The sequence below is a fragment of the Trichophyton verrucosum genome (genome assembly GCF_000151505.1).
Source record: "Trichophyton verrucosum HKI 0517 chromosome Unknown contig00394_1.f1.exp, whole genome shotgun sequence".
Lineage (NCBI taxonomy): Eukaryota > Fungi > Ascomycota > Eurotiomycetes > Onygenales > Arthrodermataceae > Trichophyton > Trichophyton verrucosum.
The window spans coordinates 23,051-46,457 of NW_003315371.1; the positions used below are offsets into that span (position 1 = coordinate 23,051).

The 23,407-nt window shown below is 49.8% G+C and overlaps 9 protein-coding genes across 9 annotated transcripts; 8 read left to right on the forward strand and 1 right to left on the reverse strand.

The window, feature by feature from the left end:
- Positions 1-118: 118 nt before the first annotated feature.
- TRV_05199 (cell cycle inhibitor Nif1, putative) lies at positions 119-2,610 on the forward strand (the record flags this gene model as incomplete). The annotated part of the gene is made up of 2 exons (XM_003020627.1): positions 119-2,379; positions 2,475-2,610. The coding sequence occupies 2 exons, from the start codon at positions 119-121 to the stop codon at positions 2,608-2,610; spliced, it is 2,397 nt and encodes a 798-aa protein (XP_003020673.1).
- A 1,719-nt stretch (positions 2,611-4,329) lies between these two features.
- On the forward strand, positions 4,330-4,753 carry TRV_05200 (uncharacterized protein; the record flags this gene model as incomplete). The annotated part of the gene is made up of 2 exons (XM_003020628.1): positions 4,330-4,397; positions 4,441-4,753. The coding sequence occupies 2 exons, from the start codon at positions 4,330-4,332 to the stop codon at positions 4,751-4,753; spliced, it is 381 nt and encodes a 126-aa protein (XP_003020674.1).
- A 1,252-nt stretch (positions 4,754-6,005) lies between these two features.
- On the forward strand, positions 6,006-7,181 carry TRV_05201 (uncharacterized protein; the record flags this gene model as incomplete). Its single annotated transcript, XM_003020629.1, has 4 exons — positions 6,006-6,148; positions 6,219-6,637; positions 6,699-6,820; positions 6,882-7,181. 4 exons carry the CDS (start codon positions 6,006-6,008, stop codon positions 7,179-7,181), a joined length of 984 nt encoding a protein of 327 aa, XP_003020675.1.
- Positions 7,182-10,744: 3,563 nt separating this feature from the next.
- On the reverse strand, positions 10,745-12,533 carry TRV_05202 (uncharacterized protein; the record flags this gene model as incomplete). Its single annotated transcript, XM_003020630.1, has 4 exons — positions 10,745-11,466; positions 11,560-11,794; positions 11,877-11,901; positions 12,070-12,533. The coding sequence occupies 4 exons, from the start codon at positions 12,531-12,533 to the stop codon at positions 10,745-10,747; spliced, it is 1,446 nt and encodes a 481-aa protein (XP_003020676.1).
- A 1,147-nt stretch (positions 12,534-13,680) lies between these two features.
- On the forward strand, positions 13,681-14,436 carry TRV_05203 (uncharacterized protein; the record flags this gene model as incomplete). The annotated part of the gene is made up of 1 exon (XM_003020631.1): positions 13,681-14,436. The coding sequence occupies one exon, from the start codon at positions 13,681-13,683 to the stop codon at positions 14,434-14,436; it is 756 nt and encodes a 251-aa protein (XP_003020677.1).
- A 1,715-nt stretch (positions 14,437-16,151) lies between these two features.
- TRV_05204 (uncharacterized protein) lies at positions 16,152-18,392 on the forward strand (the record flags this gene model as incomplete). Its single annotated transcript, XM_003020632.1, has 3 exons — positions 16,152-16,356; positions 16,423-18,152; positions 18,216-18,392. The coding sequence occupies 3 exons, from the start codon at positions 16,152-16,154 to the stop codon at positions 18,390-18,392; spliced, it is 2,112 nt and encodes a 703-aa protein (XP_003020678.1).
- Positions 18,393-19,034: 642 nt separating this feature from the next.
- Positions 19,035-20,610, forward strand: TRV_05205 (uncharacterized protein; the record flags this gene model as incomplete). Its single annotated transcript, XM_003020633.1, has 2 exons — positions 19,035-19,112; positions 19,201-20,610. 2 exons carry the CDS (start codon positions 19,035-19,037, stop codon positions 20,608-20,610), a joined length of 1,488 nt encoding a protein of 495 aa, XP_003020679.1.
- Positions 20,611-21,380: 770 nt separating this feature from the next.
- Positions 21,381-21,977, forward strand: TRV_05206 (uncharacterized protein; the record flags this gene model as incomplete). The annotated part of the gene is made up of 1 exon (XM_003020634.1): positions 21,381-21,977. One exon carries the CDS (start codon positions 21,381-21,383, stop codon positions 21,975-21,977), a length of 597 nt encoding a protein of 198 aa, XP_003020680.1.
- Positions 21,978-22,422: 445 nt separating this feature from the next.
- Positions 22,423-23,037, forward strand: TRV_05207 (uncharacterized protein; the record flags this gene model as incomplete). Its single annotated transcript, XM_003020635.1, has 2 exons — positions 22,423-22,779; positions 22,840-23,037. The coding sequence occupies 2 exons, from the start codon at positions 22,423-22,425 to the stop codon at positions 23,035-23,037; spliced, it is 555 nt and encodes a 184-aa protein (XP_003020681.1).
- Between the last annotated feature and the right edge of the window lie 370 nt (positions 23,038-23,407).

Below are 23,407 nucleotides of genomic sequence, written 5' to 3' on the forward strand. Positions count from 1 at the left end.
GATTACAAAGACCAGCATTTATCGATGTCCCGAACGAGAATCAACGCACTCCATTTCAAAAATACCATCGTTACCCCCGAATCGAAGTCGCAACTGATTGCTTGCCCGATAAAACCTGATGGCGGCCCCTAACAACGAGCTTCCGTTGCCGGACTCCCTTTCGACCTCTCAACAGTCCACAAGCCGGCTCCAGGCATCGAAGCCGCAAGCGCGGTCACCGTCACCATCTCAGTCTCCAACACCAACTCAACTTCATCCAAGTCGTCCCTTAGTTTCCCCCCGCTTACAACATGTCGCAGGCGAGATTCCTCCCGCCCTCTCTCCGCTCGATGCCTTTGCAGCCCAGGGCCGGCTGTTGGCTAAGCAATTTGATGAGTCCCGCAAGGCTGGCCGCAGGTTAAGCCGGCTGCCGCCAGCGAGTGTGGAGCGGTCACTTTCCCAGCCGAGAGGAGGGTACCATCGGACGCTGTCTGATGAGGATACCAGGCAGGCCCAGACGCCGATGCGCGCGGGGTTCAACTTCGAGCAGAGAGGACGGGGCAGAGGAGAAGCGGAGAGAGCGCCGTTCAGCAACGGCATGTCGCTCGAGGAGCCTTCCTTTAGGCCCAAGTCACAACATCCCAGAATCAGCGGGCTCCCTCTTAACACCAGCACTGGAAATACGTTCCCTATAGATGATAGCTGGGATACCAGGTCGGTTGGAAATAGCGCGTATGGGATCCCCCGCGCCAACTCTCCAGACACATTCTGGAACCGGGATGGCTCGCGTGAACGAGGCAGAACACCTTCTCCTGGCCCCGGACCGACTATAGACAATAGACTGCATGTTGTACGTTCTCATTCACCACAGCCTGGTGGCTCACCTACCCGATTCTACGCAACCCAACAGCAACAACGCAGCAATAGTAACAACTCCGGACAGCAGCATAATCACCTCGCGCCTCCCCCGCTACTACCGTCTTACAGCAGCCCAGCAGGCTCTACACAGGAGAGCTCAGACGATGACGGGTCGAGCGCGAAATCAACATTCTCACTGCCTCGCAAAATGTCGTCGAGCAGCGGCATATCGATGCTCCATTCGCCCCAACCGTCACAAATGAGCCGAGCATATCAGCGGTCCCCGTCGCCAAACTCAGAGGCGGGAACAGGAGGAAGCATGACACCCAACCTAACGAAGCCATCTTTTAATTTCTCACGGCCGATGAGCCGATCTAATACTTCCCACTCCGTACATGATTCTGCTACGAGTTCTCCGGCTACGGGTAATACGGCTACGGCCAATTCGTTCTTGAACAGGGAAAACAAACCAGCACCCATAACCGTGCCGGCACCTCTGGCCACGCCGTCTCCTTCTGCGGACGAGGCCACTGAACCGCCCCTCTCGGCTGGACAGTCGTACATCTATGCGAAGTTCTCCCTTCCCCGCGGCCGGTTGATCTCACGGGACTCCAAGACCTTCAATGGCGGCGAACTGCAAGGAGAGTTCCAGCCCCCTCAATTTGAGAGATCGATCACGGATCCTGGATCTACCCAGGACCAGACTCAGACTCAGACTCAGTCTCAAACAGAGACGCAGACGCAAACACAGATACGGACAGAGACCCCAACACCGATTCAGAATCCAAACACAACGTCTCCAGCGAAGAGCATCAAACGGGTGCGGCCGTCGCTTGAGCAGGAACAATCCAGCACGAGCATTGCTTCAGCCAACGCCGAGACCAAATCAGTATCCGTTCAAAGCCAGAGCACCGTACGTGCCACCCCTGCAGAAGAGAAGGAGAAGGATAAAGACGCAGAAAACGAGCCAACGACGGCCGAAGAGCATGTAACGAGGGGTATTGAATGCCACGAGTCGGGCTCGCTGAAGGAATCAACCTACCACCTGCGCCTTGCAGCCATGCAGAACCACCCAACCGGAATGCTCCTGTACGCCCTCGCCTGCCGTCACGGTTGGGGCCGCCGCGCCGACCAGACGGAAGGTGTACAGTGGTTACGCAGAGCAGTCGACACGGCCGGGCTCGATCTGGCGAGCAGCAACCCGCCTAGCCCGGAGACCTGCGACGCAGCACTGCAGAAGCTGCTATCGAGCAGCGGCAGCGGGAAGATGAACATGTCGGAGCAGAAAGCGCGCCAGGCCCAACTGGCACTGGCCATCTACGAGCTGGGCGTGAGCAACCTGAACGGCTGGGGCGTGGGACAGGACAAGGCTCTTGCACTGAGATGCTTTGAGATTGCAGGACGGTGGGGGGATGTCGATGCCATGGCTGAAGCCGGCTACTGCTATGCTGAGGGCGTCGGCTGCAAGAAGGACCTGAAGAAGGCGGCCAAGTACTACCGCATGGCCGAGAAGGAAGGCATGAGCATGGTAGGAAGTAGCTGGTACGTATATTTCTCCCCATCTCCGCTAACCACCTCTCCCCCCTTTTTCGGTCTGTGATGGCAGTGAATGCTAATGTAATATGAATGGGATGCAGGATCTACAAGGACAAGTACATGGACGACGATGCGGTGTCGAAGAAAAAAGGGGGAGGCAGCGTCAAGTCGACAAGCTCCAAGTCTCGCACACGCAGCCGCAGCATCTTTGGCCGCAAGAAACCCTCTGACGACTGACCGACCCACCACTCTCTTTCCTCGGCTCTATCACATTCACTTCTGGCTTTTCTTCTTCTTCTTCTTCTTCTCTTGACATCTTCGTCTTTTCGTTTCCTTCCGCCCTCCCCAATCTACTTCTGCCAACTGTATATATATCTATACCTTCTTGGTGCCGGATACCCTTTGCTTACTAATCTCTCACAACTTTACCCCCTTTCTTATATATATCATACATAACATCATCTTACATACTTATTATATATTTATTCCCTTATATATAGTTCTTTAGGCCCAATTGCACGTTTGAGCATCATCTTCTGCGTACCAACGTTCTCCTAGATTATTACTATTGCTCATCCTTTCTCCAGACAAACCCCAGGTTGCGTTGCGTTGCGTTGCGAGGGTCGGAAATTAACACGAGAGACCCTCATTTCCCCGGCCGCGGAGGACTCGTAAAAAAAGGGCCACGCTAGCCGAGCCTCCTCTTTTAGCCTTTTTTTCACTTTTACCCCGGAATCGGCCAAGGTCAGGCCTCCTTTTGCCATGGTTTGAAGGGTTTGAGAGTCAAGTTTTTGAGCGGCTCGGCAGGCGTAATTGTGGGTGTACCTTGGGGTGTTCTTATGATAGTCAGCGGTTAGATGTCTCAAAGCAGACTAGGTAAGCTGGCAGCGGGAGCATGGGCCGCAGGTGGCAGCATGCAGACTCGGTGTCATATGAAAGAAGAGAACGATGACGGGGAGGAGGACGAGGAGGAGGACGAGGAGTTTTTAAGCAATTGAGAGGAGATGCCGATGAAACGGCTTTGCCGGTCGAGGGAGTTGCTTGTCCCCCTCCCGCAGTGGCCATCGCTGCCTTTCGTCCGCCGGCCTATCCCAACACTTGCATCGGGCATATGTCAGCCAGTACACCAGTAGTAAGTAAGTATATCCTATCCGTAAGTAACTATGTACTTAGTTGACGGTCTCCATCTCATTCAACCCCATTATTATCCATTCTCCGCAAAACGGAGTCTCAGTCAGTGTCTCTGTCCCAGGACGGCTTCTGTCCGAAGCATCCAAGTCGACTCGTCTCACCTTCGGGCTCCATGCTCGTCGATCCAACTCCATCCATGAAGTCATGAGAGAGCTACGACTTCGACTTCGACTTCGACTACGACTACGACTTACCGGCCATCACCGTGGGCATGCACGTCACCGTAGCTCTGCCGTGCCATCGTCAAAGGTGCTCGAGCTGTTATACTTAAGTAGAAACGGGCAAGCCGACGCCGCCAGCCGCAGCAGCAGCAGCAGCAGGAGAAGAAGAAGAAAAGAGNCAAAAAATGCTACTTAAATATGCACGCCGACTGGTCTGTGTCGCTCGCATGGCAAGCTCTTCCAAAAAAGCAACGAGAGTCTCTTTTCTTCTTCTTCTTCTTCTTCCTTTGCTGGCTGATGTCTTTCTTTTGCTCTCGGTTGGCTTGCCATGATCTACGGGATGCCCGTCGCAAATCTCTCTTTTGTCACGTGCGGGGGGGGTGGCTGGCTCTTCGGCATGTGTTGTTGGCCTGCTCGTTTTCGTTCTTCCTCTTCCCCTATGTAAGTATCAGCACTTACGGATATTATTATTATCATTATTACTATTGACTGATCTGATCTGATCTCATCTTATCTGCACTCCGCGACTGCTTCCCCGGACTCCTGCAAACCCAATCGCCCCCCTCTCCCCCCTTTTTTTTTCTCTCTCTCTTCCTATAAAATAATGGAATTAATTTCTGTTCGAGTCAAGAAAAATAAAGTTCTACCTCGGCATTACATAATCACAGCAGAGTTTTCAAAGGGCGGAACGGGGCTAAGGCCTAAACGGGACTAGGTTGGCCCCACCTCAGGAGAACCAAAAAAGAAGAAAAAAAGAAGAAAAGAAGAAGAAAACGAAGAAGAAAAGACGAAAAAAAGACGAAGAAGATGATGATGATGATAGTGAAAGGAAGACAGAGAGACAGAGAAGACGATGTCAAAGTAGATTGCCAGAAGAAGGGAAGTCCAGAGGTGCAGCAGATCGAGAGAGAGAGATCGAGAGAGAGAGAGAGAAGGACATGCGAGAGCTTGCCAAAAGGTTTCCTCGACCCATGCTTTTTCTTCCTCACATGCTTTTTCCTTCTTTTCTTCTTCTCCTTGAACGCTAAAGACTAAAAAACACAAGCAAGAAGAAGACGAACTTAGGAGAAGACGAAGAAGAAGAAGGCAGACTCAGAGTGACTACTCGCTATAACTGCCAGCTCTATAGCTTCGTCGGCATCACGAGCTTCTTCTCCCCTTTCACTCTCTGGCTACCCCGGACTCTCTCCATCGTGCATCTCGCATCGTGCATCCCCCATCTCCATCTCCATCTCGCAGCTCTCCACGGGGAAGTAAGTTAATCACTAAGTGAAAAATATGGTCAGGATGGGCCTTCTCCTCTCTCTCTCTCCCTGCGCCGCCCGCCCAACCGCCGTCCCTCGATCACCGTCTCCTCCCTCCTCCTCCTCGTCCCCGTACCCCGTTGGATTGGAGACACGGTACTCCGTATGGCCGTCCGCGTAGCAGCTCGTAGTTGTATCCCGGGCATGTTAAAGTAAAAAAAAAAGGACAAGAGAAAAAGCAAAGAAGGTCGCCTCCACCGAGCTGTCGCTGCTCGCCTGCTCTCTTCGTCTTCTTCTTCGTCTCTTCTTCGTCTTCTACTTAGTCTTCTACTTAGTCTTCTAACATGCCAGAATATCCCTGCGCATGCTGGCGTCCCTTCGTTTCTTTTCCCTCTTTGGCTTTTTCTTTTCTTTCTCGGGCTGGCTGCGGGTTCGTTCGTCTGTCTCATGCCTTTTTGACGCCGTCCTTGCTTTAAGTATAACAAGCCGCCCGGCCTTCCCCCCCCGTCCCTTCATCTCCCACCGTCGCAGACTCCTTGCTGGCCGCTGGCTTCTTCTTCTTCTCTCTCCTCCTTCTCTCTAATTTCTGCTTCACTTCTGAGTGCTGCTGGCACAGGACTTCAGGTAGGACCGGCGTTCCTCTAACATTCCACCACCAACCCCCCCTTTCCATTTCTCCGTCTCTGTTGCATGAACAACATGCAATCCGGCGTCATCGTGCGACAATTTGTGCCCTCTTCTCTTGCTTTTGACTGTCCGCGCTAACCAGGGGGGTGCTCTCTAGTTTATATTGCATATATATTTGCCTGACATTATACATAACCACCGCCTGGCATTCCCGTACATATCAACATCTTAGACCCTCCTCCTCCCCCCCAAGTTACCCTTCATCTCTACGCGGTGTCGGGGGGCTTGACTTGCATATACATATATTAGAGAGACAGTCGCCGGCCTCTCTCTCTCTCTCTCTCCCTTCGCTTTTCCTCTCTTTCTATACATCCCCCTCCCAGCCACAGAGGAAAGGGTCACCACCACCATGACCGGCAAACACAACATCGAGACCATCGACACCGTCCCCAAGAGGTCGCTGGGGTCTCGCATTGGCGCCTTCTGTCGTCGTTTCTGGTGGCTGCTGGCCATCATCTTCGTCATAGTCGTCCTGGTCATCGTCCTTCCAGTGTAGGTCCAAGCTTATTCTATACCTACATACATATACATATATCTTTGTTCAATGCTGATGATATTGTAGTATATTCGTCGCATACCCCAAACTAGCGCAGGAAGATGTCTCTGCCTCCACCCTCACCATCGCAGACATGCAGACCACCAACCCAAGACCAGATGCGCTCCACGTCAAGGTAACCCAGGTCATCGGCTCCAAGTCAAAGTACCACCCTACTCTCGACCCTTTCGAGGCCAAAGTCTACCTGGAGGGCCAGCAGGAGTCCTTCATGACCCTCCATACTCCCCAGGTCAAGGCCGACGACGGAGTCAAGGCCGTCATCGACCAGGACGTCAAGATCGAGAACTCAGATGGCTTCTCCGCCTTCTCCAAGGCCATCATGCTCTCCAAGGAAGTCAAGCTCAACATCGTCGGCACAACCAAGCTTAAGCTCGGTGGCCTGCAGAAGACAGACGTCGACTACGACAAGACTACTACTCTCAAGGGTGAGCCACACTCTTGTCTATACACACTCTATTATCCAATTGCTAACCTTTCTCTCACCAGGAATGAACCACCTCGAGGGCTTCAATATCACCGATATCAAGATCGGAAATATTCCCAACACCGATTTCAACATGAAGGGCAACGCCTTCATTCCCAACCCTTCAGTCCTTACCCTGGACATGGTAAGCCAACACCCAGCCATTCAATATATCTATATCTATGTCTATATACTAATCTATGTAGGGCAACCTCACCCTTAACCTGGCTGTCGACGGTCACCCAATCGGCTACTCTGTCCTCCACGACGTCGTCATCAAACCAGGAGACAACAACATTCCCATGCAGGCCAAAGCCGACCTCGCCTACGTCCTCAAGCAGACTGGCAAGGAAAGCAAATACTCCAATGGCATCGTCCCCGTCACTATCCTCGGCAACTCTAGCGTCGCCCACGGCAAGGAACTGCCATACTACACAAAGGCGCTCGCCGCAAACACCCTCAAAGTCGACCTCAACGTCCCCGCCATCCTAAGCGGAGGGAAATAAATAATACCAATTTGCTCTTGCTCTTGCTCTTTTCTTCCTTTTTCACTACCTTTACTTCTCCCTCTACCTTACTGAACTAATGTATGTACGGAAAGGCTCTATATATATATACCGGACGGGCACCAGGTTTGTTTTGCATTCGATTATTTGTACAGACTTGTTGATGTTTTTTCATCCTATATACCTATCACGATACATGAATGATACCTCACTTCAATATCCATACCCATCCCCTTTTCCATTCCCAGTCCAGTCTATCGCCGACCTAACGAGCTACTACCGTGTATACCAACCGAACTGTCTTTGCCTCTAAACATGATAACAAGCTTTTTCTATTAAATCATAGCTTGGCCAGCAACCTAACTAGTGATTATTGCTTGCATGCATCTCGCCCATCGCACCATCGCCCTACCAACTCTACCAGGCGCCTCTCCCAAGCCGATCTTCCACGCTCACGAAAAAGGAAACCTTGCACATCACTTTCAGCCCTCTTTTTTTTTTTTTTTTCTTGCCCTTTCCCCCCCGTTCTGCTCTCAAACACTAACGTGCTGTCAAGAGGCGAGTCAATGGAGTCATCGCTCGTTCCCTAACTAACTAACTACTACTGTCTTATTTTTTTCACCCACCTTTCTATCGCCCACTAGTATGTCTTCGATCGCAATCGCAACGCGCCTAGTTTTCAGATCGGTCGGTTAACTAACGTTACCGGGGAAACTAACCAGTCATCTCCAGCCAACGAGGTTACTCCAATTTCTTTGAACTTTTCAGCTGGTCATGCGCCCCAGCCCAACCAGACTTCAATTGACAAGAATTAATTTTTTTTTTTTCTCTCTCTCTTTGCATCATCGATTCTACCATTTACCCAATGCTGAAAGTCGAGTCAGTCCACCGCACTTTTACAACGCATGCCATTGGCTCAGGCTGGTTTTGTTGAGTCTTGTCCCTGGTTGGTCTGATGGAGACAGCAGGCACGGCGGTGGATTCTCCCTTGGCTTCGTCCCTTTTTTTTTTTCTAAAACCCGGACCAGGTTACAGGTTACAGGTTACAGGTTACAGGCAGGGGCTGTTTTGCTGGTCCGCGAGGAAAAAGGGAGAAAAAGGGGTCGAACAGGAGAAAAGGGAAGTTTCCGCCGGCGTGGAGCCGCGCGGCCGGAGTAAGAGCGGAGTTTGGGCCGGAGGTTAGAGCTTGTTAGTAAGACGGGTATTAGGTAAGCGGAAGACTAACTTTGACGAAGAAGGAAGGAGCCGTTTGACCTTAAGGCAACGTCCAAGTTGAACTTTCTAGATAACTATGCTGTATAGTTACTAAGTGGTTGTATGGAGTACGGAGATGCCATTCTGGACGGGTGGACGGCATGTATGCAGGTACAGGTGCCTACATACTCCCGGTGCTACCACCAGGATTAAACGCATGGCAGCCTGACAGCATGGCCCTGCACATACCCTCTCTATGTAACAAACATGCTTGATACAGCGTGCTTTCACGACAGATGTCCATCTATCTACACCGATAGTGCAGAACATATACCCTTCGGCCATCTCCATGAGGAGCACGGCTACCGTCTGTCGGCATCCTGATATGCTCGCCTGAAATGTCTTCTCCATGCTCGCCAAACTGCCTCTCTGTCCAACTCTAGCCTTGTTCATGGCCGCGTAGACAGCAGCATACACAGCATCTCATCCCACGAGCTTGCATCGGAATTTTCCCTCCAGCATGACGAAGCATCGTGCAAAGAGGATGTCATGACCGTTTGATATCGGCCTTATATCCCTTTCGGCATGGAGGATGGAGGAATGAGGATGAGGATGTAAATTGGACAATGGGGAATTCTTCTCCTGCAACTGCTTTAAATCCGCCAGCGTAGTCCAGGTTGAAGGGTGAAAAAAGCGCATTGCATTCATCTTCTGTCTATTCGAAATCAATGGCAATGGCTACAGTTCTCAAGTTGACCCTCTGCGTGGCCGTTCTGGCCTTTGCTGCACTAGCCTCCGCGGCCGGGCGCCCTGTACCTACAAACCTGCAGAAGTTGTACAACCACGCAAAGGCAGGTGCTACATATATCTATGTGCTCATATACATCAATCGGACAAACACCACGCCTACCACCATACTAACGGCTACTTGCATAGAGTAACCGCTGCCACTCCCCTCTAAGCAGCACCAGGTTCACCGACGGGCACAACCGAAGTATACCCCCACCCCAACCTATATCAAGATTACTCCCTTCCTGAAAGGGCTGCCACTAACAATTGGAATGTAATAAGGCGGTTTCACCTACTGCGGCGACCACGAAGGTATCATCTACCTCACTGGGTCTTCAGACCGCATGGCTCTGGCAGACATGGACGTTGACTGCGATGGCATCAACAGGTCCAAGGGAGCCTGTGCCAATGACCCATCAGGACAAGACCAAACAGCCTTCAAACACGAGGTATCTCGCTATGGCATCGAAGATCTAGACCCGAACAAACACGCATACGTCGTGCTGGGTAACCAGGGCTCGCAGCCAAGCTACATGCCCTCCACCTCGGGCGTAGAGTCACTCAGCGTCGTAGCGGTGGTATGCAATGATACATTGGTACGAGAAAGCCTAATCGCCGGTGGAGACGGATATGTTATCTAATATACTACAGTTCTACGGCGTATGGGGCGACACCAACGGCGGCACCGATGTAGGCGAGGCGTCCGTGTCTCTTGCCCATGCATGTTTTCCCAACGAACATTTATCGGGCGATAACGGTCATGAGAAGCACGATGTTCTTTACGTTGCGTTTGTGGGGCAGCAGGCTAAGCCTGGGGCTAAGGGGGCAAATTGGAAGGCATCGAGCTTCAATGGCTTTGAGACTTCGTTGGCTCATATTGGAGATACGCTTGTGTCAAAGATTAGAGTGTAGCGGGCGATAACTGTACATATTGCTTGCTTTGCTGGTGTTATGATATTGGTTGGACGTGTTGTGACAATGGTAGTTAGGGTAAATATATTGGGGGCAGGATTCAACAGCTCCTCCCATTTACTAGTTATTGGCTGAGCTCTAATGTTGTATCTGTTTCATGGTTGCCATAGCTCCTAGTGGTGCCCTGTAGATAGTATGTCAGTCACCTTCAATGGAGATACGATAAGCCAAGGTACCCAAATCATGCTCATTTCTCGTATCTTGTTTTAAAAGGCAACCAGGTAGAATGTATACACTTTGTTCTCGAGCACGAAGACACAATTAGTGTACACACGGAGTAGTTTCTATAGGCCCCAGGGAGGGTCAAACCATGCCTGTAAAGCTGGTCGTAGCCAAGTAATACATCCCAGGGGTTAACGTCTCTTACATACAGGGCAGGCTGCAGGTCGACGGTCGATAATAAAACATCAGTACCTGCTCTCTTGAATACGAAGAATAATAGCTACAGTAATAATATGCTATATGCTTTTTGATTCAAAGACAAGGATAACTACAAGCCAAGCACCTTCCAATATCCGATGCATGAGGAACGATGACAATGCCGTAACTCCGATGTGCTGTTCAAACAACAAGAACCAAACAAGAACCCAACAACATAATAAACGCTCCTACAAATCATGCATGGTATTATACCCTGTAGCAATCAGACTTCTGGCTGCAGTAGTCGAGTCTGCGGCAATGTGCCAATAGAACAGCCCCGCCAGACCCGTCTGCTTAACAAACTGTGCCTTCAACTTGACACTCTGTGGTGAATCGTACGAGATGAACCCGGAATTCTGCTCGTTGTCGACGCAAAACGCCGCATTACCAACTTCAGGGTCATGTTGCTCTATCGAACCTGGCACGGGGAGATCACAGTAGTCGAATACTATCTCTTTTTCGTTACCTGCGCCATCATCTACCGGTTTGTCGGATCCATCAGGTGCGGGACATGAGTACTGTCCAACACAGTTGGTACCAGGGAAACCACGACCGTATACCGGTATACCCATTAAGATTTTATGAGGCGGAACACCTTGGGCGAGCAAGTATGAAACGGCAGAGCTGCATGAGAGATGAGCGGCATCGTTATGGGGTTGTTCGGGAGCGAAGAGCTGAGATTGGTGGCCGCATTGCGGTACCCATGGGCCGGAGAAGTCATATGTCATGACATTTATTACATCAAGGTAATATTGCGCTAGGTGTAGATTGATATGTTGCAGGGCCCACTGACCGGCCGGCAGGGCGGATGAGAGGATGTATTGAGGCGCCGGCAGCTGTTCTCGAAGAGCAGCGAGGAGAGATATGTAATTTATACCCTGCTGGGGGTCAGATGGGTGCTCCCAGTCAACTATAAATATGGGTTCAGAATAATTAGTATGTTTGCAGTTCTAGGTCCGCATCTGAGCAAGTGAAATGAAGGTGCAGATGGAGTATTTCGTACCATCTAGCCCATCAAGGCTGAACTTGTCTACCAGATTCTTTGCGGTCTCCACGAAGTTCGCTGTCAAAACTGGATCCGCTGCAACGGCTGCAAAGTTCTCGCTGCCAGCCCCTCCGCCGCCGATTGAGAGGATGACCTTTAGCTGTGGATATTGCCGCTTCGACTGGGTGAACGCTCTGATGCAACCCTTTGCACCGTCTACCGGCATCTGTTCGTCGGCCCATTCATCGCTCAACTACTGGATGCGTTAGAATTATTCTCCTTTCAATCATACCCCGTCAAGCTAATGAAAAAGGGAGGGAAGGGGGAGTACTGACATATACTGTGCCATCTGGCTTGACCCTATATACCAAAACACACGACAACATGCATCATCTCTGGTCAGTCTCGACCCTTCTATCAGAAAATTACCCTATGGCGGGCAACATACTCCGCGACAACGTTCAGGGAGTTACGCGGGGCTGGCCATAAAATGTAGGGGTGAGGGTGGGGAGCCGGGAAGGATCTCACCAAGCAAATGCATAAAAAACATGCGAGACGTAGCCCAGCTTCAGCGAGGACGGAGGGCTACTCTTGTATATCCGCCAATTGGGGTAGTAGACGGCGTTTGAGAATATCGGAATCTGGCAGAGGGACTGCTCGATGCAGCTGATGGAAGCGGCGGCGCCCACCTGCGGCGCTTGGCTGTCCATGGTGTCTCTAGAGGAAAACCACGACGACGGCTTGAACCGAAACATCTCAAAACACATGGGCGATAATAGACGGAGGAATACCCGACTGCGGTCTTTGCCAAAGGACAGGCGACACAGGAGAAGGAGAGGCGCTGGAGAGGAGAGAGAGAGAGAAGGGGGAGGGAGAGAAAAGCATGCAGGGTTGGTGTTGAGGGACGCCCCTTCTGGTAAGTGGACACGAGACCAGCAAAAAATAAAATAACGATCAGGAGTAAAGGAAGAAGAAAAAGCCCTCGCATGCATGAACGAGCCAGCAGGGGAGGGGAAGCGGGAGCGGACGGATTAAATATAATTCAGCCGTTTAGTTGGTTCTCTCGTCCCAGGCTGAACGGAGGCAGATGCGAAAAATGAATATGGAAACGGTGGTGTGCAAGTGAGTATATGTATACCTGGAAGAAGAAAGGTTGCATGTATAAGTTTTTTAAGGGGGGGTCACGGCGCCCCGTTGCAGCCATTCTTTGCTTCTTCTTCCTCTTTTGAGTCCTGCACGATAGCAATCTGGTCGAGGCGCCCACTGCCTCGAGCCAGACGAGGGCTCTGGAGATGCGCGGATGGCGGTGGAAGCGCCAGATCGGCTGATACATGACGCGGTCTGAGGTGGTGACGATGCTGTCACCGAGCCAGGGCCGCGCAGGGTGGACGGAGTATAAATTTGGGGTAACGAGCCCGGGTAGCGCCAGCACAGTCGCGAACGGACGGAAAGGACCTTCACTTAGTGCTCGGGAAAAAGCAAGCATAATCAATCAACTGGGAGTTATGGCTTCCTTGCGCTTTCACCTCGCTCCATCATCCATGCGCCTGTCAGGGAGGCTCCCTCTCTCTCGTATTCACACGAGGCATGCTGCAGACCAAGTCTAGACGCCCAGCTGCGATAACTCGCCCATGCCCAGTGATCGCACGGAGCCATCGCCGACCGATCGCCTCCTGTCCTCGCTCTTGTTTTATCTGCCTCCTCGGCCGCTTCTTCCGTTGCCCCTTTTCCCCGTCTTCCATGCCTCTTTTTCTTGCTTAATCCGCGAACGAGAGTTTTATATCAGAAACCCTCACGTGATGATGATTACATAATAACACCTGCTTTTTTGGCGCCAAAACCAAAAAGAAAAAAAATAAAATAAAATAAAATAGTAGAAAAAAACAAACGACCAAAAAAAGACGTGCAGAAAGCGAAGAAAAGCAGAGAAAGCAAGCTCAAGGAGCTCTGCAAGGCACACTGGGAGAACGGGACAGGCAGATACACATCCAGACCGGGCTGCCCAGCACGCGAGACACACGTTTCATGTTATAATTACGCTCCCAAGGTCCCGACCGCTGGTACAGAAGAGCGCAGCGGGAAAAGGAGAGGACAGCAAGCCATCCGTCGCCGTCGCTGTCGCTGGTGTTTGTCGTCGTCATGGCCGAAGTCCAGAGAATCGCAGATCGAATAGTCTCGCCCGGAACGCCTCGAGACCCCAATTTCACCAAGTTTGCCTTTTCAGACTTCGTTGCCAAATCCTTTAGCTTTGCCCTTGCTTCCGATGTACCGGTTTGCAAGGCCTACCGTGAAGGCCACTGTCCGCTCGGCCCGCTGTGTGCAGAGAGACACCCGACTCCATCTCGCATATCGACCTCTTCGTCTCCCGCGATAGCCCCTTCGTCCACGCATGGGAGTCTGGTATGCAAGCATTACCTCAAGGGGCTGTGCAAGAAAGGGCTGAAATGCGAATATCTACACGAGTACAACCTGCGGCGGATGCCAGAATGCCAGTCCTTCTCCCGTAACGGATTTTGTCCCAACGGGGATGACTGCCTGTATCAGCATCTCTCTGGTGACGCAAAGCTGCCGCAGTGCGAACATTATGATCAAGGGTTCTGTCCGTTGGGTCCTATCTGCGCCAAACGGCATGTGAGGAGGAAGCTGTGTCGGTTTTATCTTGCGGGATTCTGTCCTGCCGGGAAGACGTGTACTGAGGGTGCCCATCCGCGCTGGTCAGAAAACTTGCCCAAACCGACCGTCAGAGTGGAAAAGACGCAGGAGGAGATTGAAAGCGAACGAGCAAGGATCAGAGAGGAACAGGAGCGGGAGGAAGAGCGGGAGAGAGAGTGGAGGAGAGAGAACCGTGGCCGAGACGGCAGATATCCACGAGGACGGTATCGGGGGAAGAGATGATCACCTCCCTGCCTTTCCTTTTTCTTTACTAATCATCTTCCGGACCCGTCGTTACATCTATATATACCCTACACGGCGGCCGATGTACGTTTTATGTCTTCTATGTCTTGCAAGCCCGGCGTTTCGGTGTCTCATCGCACTTCACTTCACTGCCTGCAGGTTTAGGATTGGAAATATCGGTTTCAGCATGAATATCAGTACATCTACATGCATAAATTTCAACCTGGCATTGCGCTATCACTCATTACAAGTCCTCAACTATCCTCCGCTTTACCCATCGCAGTTATATAACAAACACATCCATACCTATCGCATTCCCGGAATTCTTTTCAAGCCAGCTAAACCTTGTCTGCTTCACCTTGGTGGTCCAATGCCGCCTTGCAACATAGATTGCCAGATGGTCCAAAAATGTTGAATCAATAATTAATTAGTATTGCGACGGAATCAAATCCCCCCAAAAGGGGTGAGATGGACCCACGATTGCCATTGGTGCAATTACACCCTATTCTATTTGCAGTCTGTTCTCGATTTACAGCCTCCTAACAAAAAAAAAAAAATAAAAAAAAAAAAAAAAAAACGACTTTCCGGCTATCATACCCAACCCATATACCGAAGAATCTCTAACGGGCCTTGAAGATAGAGTCGATATCATTTCTGGTGCGAAATTCGCCGTGGCCGTGGATATGTGCTATGCACATGTGGGACGTACGTCTCACCATCTTATGGCTGTGAACTGAGTCAGTATCGAGGCCTGCTTCGAGAACTTGCTTCGATCCTTCGTTCCAGATTCTCCATCCGAATGAACGGTCTGTTTCCCTCTTGGATGGAATAGAGCATGAGCTTGTCAAGCCAACCAGTGGGTGTTCTCCAGGGCTCTGAGGTTGTAGCTCGTTCTGCGGTCCTGTTGATAGCAGATATATCGAAGAATGACCAGCTCCTCCTTTCTTCCAGGAGGAGAGGCATGGAAATTGGTGAGACTCCGTTGAGCCCCAACTCCTCCATTCTCCAGGGACTTTCTGCTCAGTAGGGTATCTTCTGCGTATTAGGATATATGCTCCATGAAATAATGGCTACTGCGATGGATATTCGATAGCTAGCTTAATGCCTATGGGGGTATCAAATGGCGTTTGAAAGACATAATATCAAGAACCAAGCATCAAGGTTCTCTGTAGTTTTTGCAACTTGATAATTTGACAGCAATCATGAATAAACCATGCATTTTGAGACTTTATTGTGGTCATAGTAACTCAGGGGTATCGTCGTAGTCGAGATGTGATGAATGAAACGGCAATAGTACTCCTTGCTCTGTATGTTAAGATCTCATCGCGACAGCATATCAAGTAGAGAATGCTTCTAACACTCTTATCAAAAACCAACCGAGCAGTCTCCGGTCTTCTGCTAATATTCCTTCCCCCCCTGCGTGTTGATATATAAATAGCCAACCAAGTCAGTGGCTGAAACTGCCCAGCAAAAGCAGTGCGCTCCACGTCATAAACTTGGTGAACTCGTTAGTTAAGTTAGCGTCGCGCTTCGCCAACCTCCTGCGTCGGCCACAAGACATCAACCCACAAGCAAGCGCTTCGTGTTTATTACCCTGCTACACTCTGCAAAAGCCAGCAGGCCAATAGGCCATGTTCTGAATATAGAAGATACCTTTTATTATTATCATTCTACACTCAAGCCTAGCCAGCCTGTCTGGGCTGCCCTGAAAAAAGATGTCGCCAAATCTCCCTTTCCGTGACATCAATCTCTACGCCTCGCCGCACTGCTATGCCTTCAGATCGGCCTCTGCTTCCACCACTCATAGCTTGGTCATAGACCGACCGACAGGCGACCTGCGACTTGAGAAGGCGTCTACTCACCAGGCAAAACGAGTCTCTAGCATTGCTGGAATATTGGGTATTATCAAACTGAAGCTTGGTATGGCTGCCTGCTCCCCTCTTTGATATCTGGCCTACGGAGGGGAAATGAAACTAATTATTATAGATAAATATGTCATTGTCATTACAAAAGAACAACCAATGGGGAGGTTGAGGGGACATATGGTATATAAGGTCGTTGCGACTGAATTCTTACCTCTCCGTGAGACGCCTCTCCACGACCCAGACGAAGATGCCTACCTCGCACTCCTAAAGAAACTATTAGCCACGGGGCCGATGTATTACTCCTACTCGCTCGATATCACGAACAGTTTCCAGCGCCAGTCCCAGAGTGACCTTTCGCTGCCTCTTTGGAAACGAGCGGACGACCGATTTTTTTGGAACCGTTTCATACAGACCGACCTGATAGATTTTAGCACCGGGCTATCCGAAAACACAGGGATCAGGAGTGGACAGTCGTCGGATGTCGACCCATATATATTGCCAGTCATGTTTGGCATGCTGCGCATAACTACAGCCAAAATCAAATCTACCCCATTCACCTTTGCTCTTATAACTCGCCGTTCGAGATTCAGAGCAGGCACCCGATATTTTTCCCGTGGAATTGATGAACATGGAAATGTCTCGAATTATAACGAGACAGAACAAATCGCTATCTTGAATGATTCGAATGGAGCAGTCTCCGGGTTCGCAGGAGGGGTGGGTATGGGAGACAGCAAAATTGGAGAGAAGAGCCACAAAGAGCTGCAGGTCCTGTCATTTGTTCAGACCCGAGGAAGTATTCCAGTTTACTGGGCTGAAGTGAACAACTTGCATTACACTCCAAAACTTGCCGTACGTGGTGTGGACGCCGCATCTTCAGCAGCTCGAAAACACTTCTCAGACCAGATCGAGACCTACGGAGAGAACTTCCTCGTCAATCTGGTCAATCAAAAGGGTCGCGAAGAGCAGATGAAAAGGGCGTATGAGCAGATGGTGAGATTACTTTTATCTTCACCAACAGAAGCAAAGGAGTCCGACATGCTCTCTCCTGAAAAGATGCACACCTTAGAATCTTCGAGTAAAGAGCAGCTGATGGACCGACTCCATTACATATACTTCGATTTCCACAATGAAACCAAGGGTCTGCAGTGGCACAGGGCAGAACTTCTTTTGAACCAACTCAACGAGGGCCTCCTGCGCGGCCAGTACTTCAGTGGCATTGAGTCGTTAGGTAACCCATCAGGTACTCTGGAAGCTAGAAGACTGCAATCCTCAGTCGTTCGAACAAATTGTATGGATTGTCTGGACCGAACGAATGTTGTTCAGAGCATGCTTGGACGATATACCTTGACCCGCCAGTTTATCGATTGCGGCATACTGATGCCAGGAGAGAAGACTGATGATGATTTGGTCTTCCGAGATCTCTTCCGAAATATGTGGGCTGATAACGCAGATGTTGTCTCAAAGTCGTACTCTGGGACTGGCGCTCTGAAGACCGACTTCACTCGAACCGGTGAACGAACGAAGGCCGGTGCTCTTCATGATGGCAACAACTCCATCACCAGGTATATCTTGAATAATTTTATGGACGGACCGAGGCAAGACGCCTTTGATCTATTCCATGGAACCTACCTCCCGTCCACCACTGCATCATATGTATTTGCCGACCGAAGACCCCTCGTTATCCAATCCATCCCATACATCTTAGGGGCAGCAATATTTATGATACTGGTAGCTACATTCACTCGCCAGCTGCCAGACTCTACCGGATGGCCGTTGAGAATCTTCCTTATCTTTTGGATAGTAGTTGCTGCCTGGTGTCTACATTTCATACATTCTCACGGCATGTTATATGTAAGTTGTCAGCATTCCAGGTTTCGGGTATCTCTCGGTCTATTTTGCTAATTTGATACATAGGTCAACTGGCCGAAACTCAACACCCCTGCGACAGGAGCGGAAGGATATGCAGAAGCCCTTCGCCGGGCGAGCAAGGATAAGCTCATTGGTGACTTTATACCGACTACGGGACGCCAGCGAGGAGTGAGTAACGCACGACTCGGCTTTATGGAAGAAGGCAAAAAGAGGATAGAGTAGATGGACATTTATAGACCGGGTTTTCTGTCTTCCCTTTCTTTTGTATCAATTGTGCATAGACGCAGCTCCTTTTGCATTTCCCCTTTTCTTCTCTGCTGCGGCTCATTCGAGTTTATAGTCACAAAAATGTTTAATACAAGTTATCATACTGCCTTGTGCCTCCACAGCTTGTCGACAACATCGACAGGTGGGTTATCTTTGCCTATGAAAGTCCCTTAACGTGTTCGGCTTTTATGCATGTTTGGCTGTTCCTGCAGGAATGCGGATGGTTAGGTTAACTAGTTAGTTAGGCTCCGGCAGTTAAGAGAAAAGTTCTCTTCGGTCCGAAACATCAAAGACGAGGGATTGAAGACGCAGCAACAGCAAGCGCAGAACCAGAACACACACCGGCAGCTCCTTTCACGACTCTCGATGCTAATCAGAAGTCATTGGTCTCACATAGTCTTTAAATCCCGTACTCACTATCTCTCGCGGTTTTGCCGCCAGATTTCTACGATGGATCGGACATATGGGGTAAGCCTACGCATGTCCACACGGGTCAGTCCCCCGCGGGGAGTACTTTCGACTGACACAGGACTTGCTCTGCAGGACGCTATTGCGGCGTTGAATTCGCTTCAAACAAATTTTTCCATTATTAATGCTATGCGCCAGTCCGGTCGTGTTCTGAATGAGCAGTCAATACCAGAAACAATTGAGTGGTGCAAGAAAATAGGGCACAAAGTGCGTTGCTGAAGTCCCCTGTTTACTGCCCACGAAAAGCTGCCAGGCGCACTGCTAACCGTTATTCTACATTCATTTTTACTGATAGCCATCTGACTTTGATCGATTGAATATAATACACATCGCCGGTACCAAGGGCAAAGGCTCGACATGCGCATTTATATCCTCCATATTATCGCAATACCTGACTCCGAAAAAGGATGCGGATACCTCAACTTTACAGTCAACGCCTAAGTTTGAAAAGATCGGCCTCTATACCTCTCCTCATCTTCGATTCGTACGGGAAAGGGTACAAATTAACAACACCCCACTAACAGAGGCACAATTCACGCAATATTTTTTTGAAATATGGGATCTGCTGGAAGAGGATGCGCGCGCCAGAGGGGAGGATCCGAAAGGGCCGAATATGAAACCGAACTACTTCCGATTTCTTACCATAATGGCGTTCCACACCTACTTGAGGGAGAATGTAGACGCTGCGATTATAGAGTGCGGTATAGGTGGGGAGTACGACACAACGAATATTGTGGTGAATCCCGTGGTCGAAGGCATAACTAGCCTGGGAATCGATCATGTGGCGATGTTGGGCTCGACCATCGAAGAAATAGCGTGGCATAAGGCAGGGATCATGAAGCCTGGAACCATCGCCTACACCGCACCACAGCCTGAGACTGCAATGGATGTCCTTCGAAAACGGGCGGAGGAAAGAAAAACCCAGCTGCATGTTGCACAGGGCCACCCGGACCTCGCCCCCGGGAAGATTTCATTGGGCCTCTCAGGCGAGTTTCAAAACAAAAATGCAGAGCTGGCAGTAGCTATCTGTAGCTCATTTTTAAAGAAACTTGGCTTCCCTGATGTACCATCGTACATCGACAAGACCCCTCTACCCGAAAAGTTCAAAGCCGGCCTCGAAGGGGTAAAACTAGGTGGCCGATGCGAAATTAGAAAGGAAAAGGACTTGGTCTGGCACATCGACGGAGGACATACGGCCGATAGTATTGAAGTTGCTGGGACCTGGTTCTCAAGTCTGCCATATACGCAGACGCGGGCTACTGAAGGCAAAAGGAAACCTTGCATCTTGATTTTTAACCAGCAGACGCGGGACAGCACTGCGCTGGCAAATACCCTTCACAAGGCGCTGACTACCGGCAACTGTGTCTTTACCCATGCCATCTTTTGCACGAATGTGACTTTCAAAGAGGCGGGATATCGACCAGACCTCGTGAGCATCAATACTGATGCCTCAGATGTTGAGAAACTCAGTGTACAGAATAACCTAGCGAAGGTATGGCGCAGCTTGTCACCAGACACTGAAGTGGAAGTCAAGGCTACGATAGAAGAGGCCGTGGAGACTGCGCGCAGTATAGCCGCAGCACACAACGAAGAGGACTCTTCCTCAGAGAGTGTTTCTGTCAGTGTGTTGGCCACTGGCAGCTTACACCTTGTCGGCGGCCTCCTTGAAGTTCTAGAGACGAATCCCCAGGTCAAAGGTGCTTGAAGCTGCATTCCACACTGCTAGGCTGTTTTTTTTTTTCTTTTCGGCTGCTCCATACTTACTTCGACATGTGCTTGCATTTTAACCCGGTGTTCTCATTCAACTTGAAACATGATTCCACAACGGGAGTTGTTTTTTACATTTATATCTTCTACATAGAGCCTGCCTGGTATCAGGGCCTGGAAGCACTTCTATTTAACTAGCAAGCGCCACAATTCATATCACTCGATCACTCACATGCGCACGACTAGATCACTCTATCAATCTTGACCTACACGTAGTTTCTTCTACATACAATATCTGCACCTTGTATAGGCATTCCCTGCTTATTTTTTGAAGACCAGAATTCAACCAAGGTTCCAACGTGGATAACTATGGTAGATATATGTTAACTAGTTAACCTTGGTAGAGCAGGAGTAAACTAGTTAGCTAATATTAACTAATTAATTGATAGCTAGCTGCTAAATAAAATACTACAATAACCACCCCCTGATCATGCCCACAGGTCAGAGAAATGCTGAAGTGTAACCCAGTCAGTCCCCCCAAGAATATCGTATATGAAATGCGCCTATGACGAAATCGCGGCAGAAGGAAAGACGAGGAACTCCAGGGGTCACAACCACATGATGGACACCAGGAACTAACTTAACTCCTAGTTAATTAAATCTTTTTTTTAAAATAAAGCCCAACCCGCACCAACGTCTGCCCCTCATCCCCGCCAACGCCTCCTTCAGCTTGGATAGCACGCCGACAATTAAGACGCCGACCACAGCATGGCAGACAAACAAGACGCAGAGCCGGCTCCTGGCCAGCAGAACGATGTGCCCGACAGCGGTGCAGGCAAGAATGGCTCAACCACCGTGAGCAGCGGCGACAAGGGCAAGGGCAAGGGCAAAGCAACGATAGAACTCAGCACGAAAGCGGCACAGGCGCTGATGGACTCCAATCCTGCGCTGAAGGGCGAACTCGCCGGCCTGGATAGTGAGAAGGCAGCAGAGTTGATGCGGAAAATGGACATCAAGGATCTGCTAGCCGGACTTGCGGCCAACCCGAAAAACAAGAAGGATATGGCATCATATAAGTTCTGGCAAACTCAGCCGGTTATAAGATTCGACGACAAGGGTGAAATAGTGGACGGACCGATCAAGGAGATTGATATCGAGACTGTACCGAAGACGCCAGGTCCGTTAATTGATGGGTTTGAATGGGTTACCCTCGATCTGAACGATGATAAAGAGACGCAGGAGCTGTATGAGCTCCTGACAGACCATTACGTGGAGGACGAGAGCGAGATGTTTCGGTTTAACTACTCGAAAGACTTTTTAAACTGGTTGGTGCTCCAAACTAATGAGCTTCTTGTTGTTCAATGAACTTAGCTAACTCTGCATAAGGGCACTTAAGGCGCCTGGATGGACTAGCGATTGGCACGTTGGAGTTCGAGCTTCAAAATCCAGGAAGCTAGTGGCGGCAATTTGTGGTATTCCCATCGAAATTTGTGTACGCGGAAAAATAATACGATCAGTCGGTATCGATTTCCTATGTGTCCACAAAAAGCTACGATCCAAGCGTCTCGCGCCGGTTTTGATAAAGGAAATAACTCGGAGATGCTATCTGAGAGGTGTGTTCCAAGCTGTCTACACGGTCGGTATCGTTCTGCCCACGCCGATCAGCTCATGTCGCTACTACCACCGAGCTTTAGATTGGCTGAAGCTATACGAAGTCGGATTTTCCGGTCTGCCAGCGGGTTCTACAAAAGCCCGGCAGGTTGCACGAAACCAGCTGCCATCAGCGACGGCCACACCAGGACTACGACCAATGGAAGCCAAAGATGTCAGCGCAGTGTCCAGTCTTCTAAACCGTTACATGAAACGATTTGAGCTCTCTCAGACTTTCAGTGAGGAGGAGATCCAACATCTATTCATTAACAAGGAAAACACTTCGGAGACTGTCGTATATTCATTCGTCGTCGAAGACAAGGATACCCATCAAATCACGGACTTTTTTTCATTTTATTCCCTGGAATCCTCTGTGATCCAAAACGAGAAACACAGCAATGTCAGGGCTGCATACTTGTACTACTATTCTTCAGAGACAGCTTTTGCCGAACATGAAAAGGGCTTGAAAGAGCGTCTGCAGCTGCTTATCAATGACGCATTGATTATCGCTAAGAAGGTAATTTCACTATTCACTCCAGTTCATCCCAGATCCCTCCCCGCTGACCAATATATTTAGGAGAAATTCGATGTATTCAATGCCCTGACATTGCATGATAACCCTCTATTCCTCGAAAAGCTCAAGTTTGGTGCTGGAGATGGACAGCTTCACTACTATCTATTTAATTACAGAACAGCACCCATCGCCGGTGGCGTTGATAGCAACAATGAGCCTGATGAGCGCAAGAGGCACGGTGTCGGTGTGGTTCTTGTTTGATTGTTGTCTAGCGATTTACCAATGACACTTTTACATATTCAAATACTGTCCCTTGAGTATAAGCATCCATATATGGGACTGTACATAACCATAACAGCTCGCTGCAATATACTTACTTACCTGCTACAAAGCGGTTTTCTATTTTTATCTCCCGTTGAGGAACCATCCACGTGACGAAGAGCCGCAGGTCTAGAACGACTAACATGCTAGCCTAAAACGTACTAGTATGACGTGTCATGCGACTTCCACGTGACATGGCGTTCCAAGCCAACTTCGTAAGCAACAAGAAACAACATTCAAGGCTGCAACTGGGAAGCAAAAAGGTTGATATGCAGTCATTGATCAAAACAATTACACGATAAATTGCCTA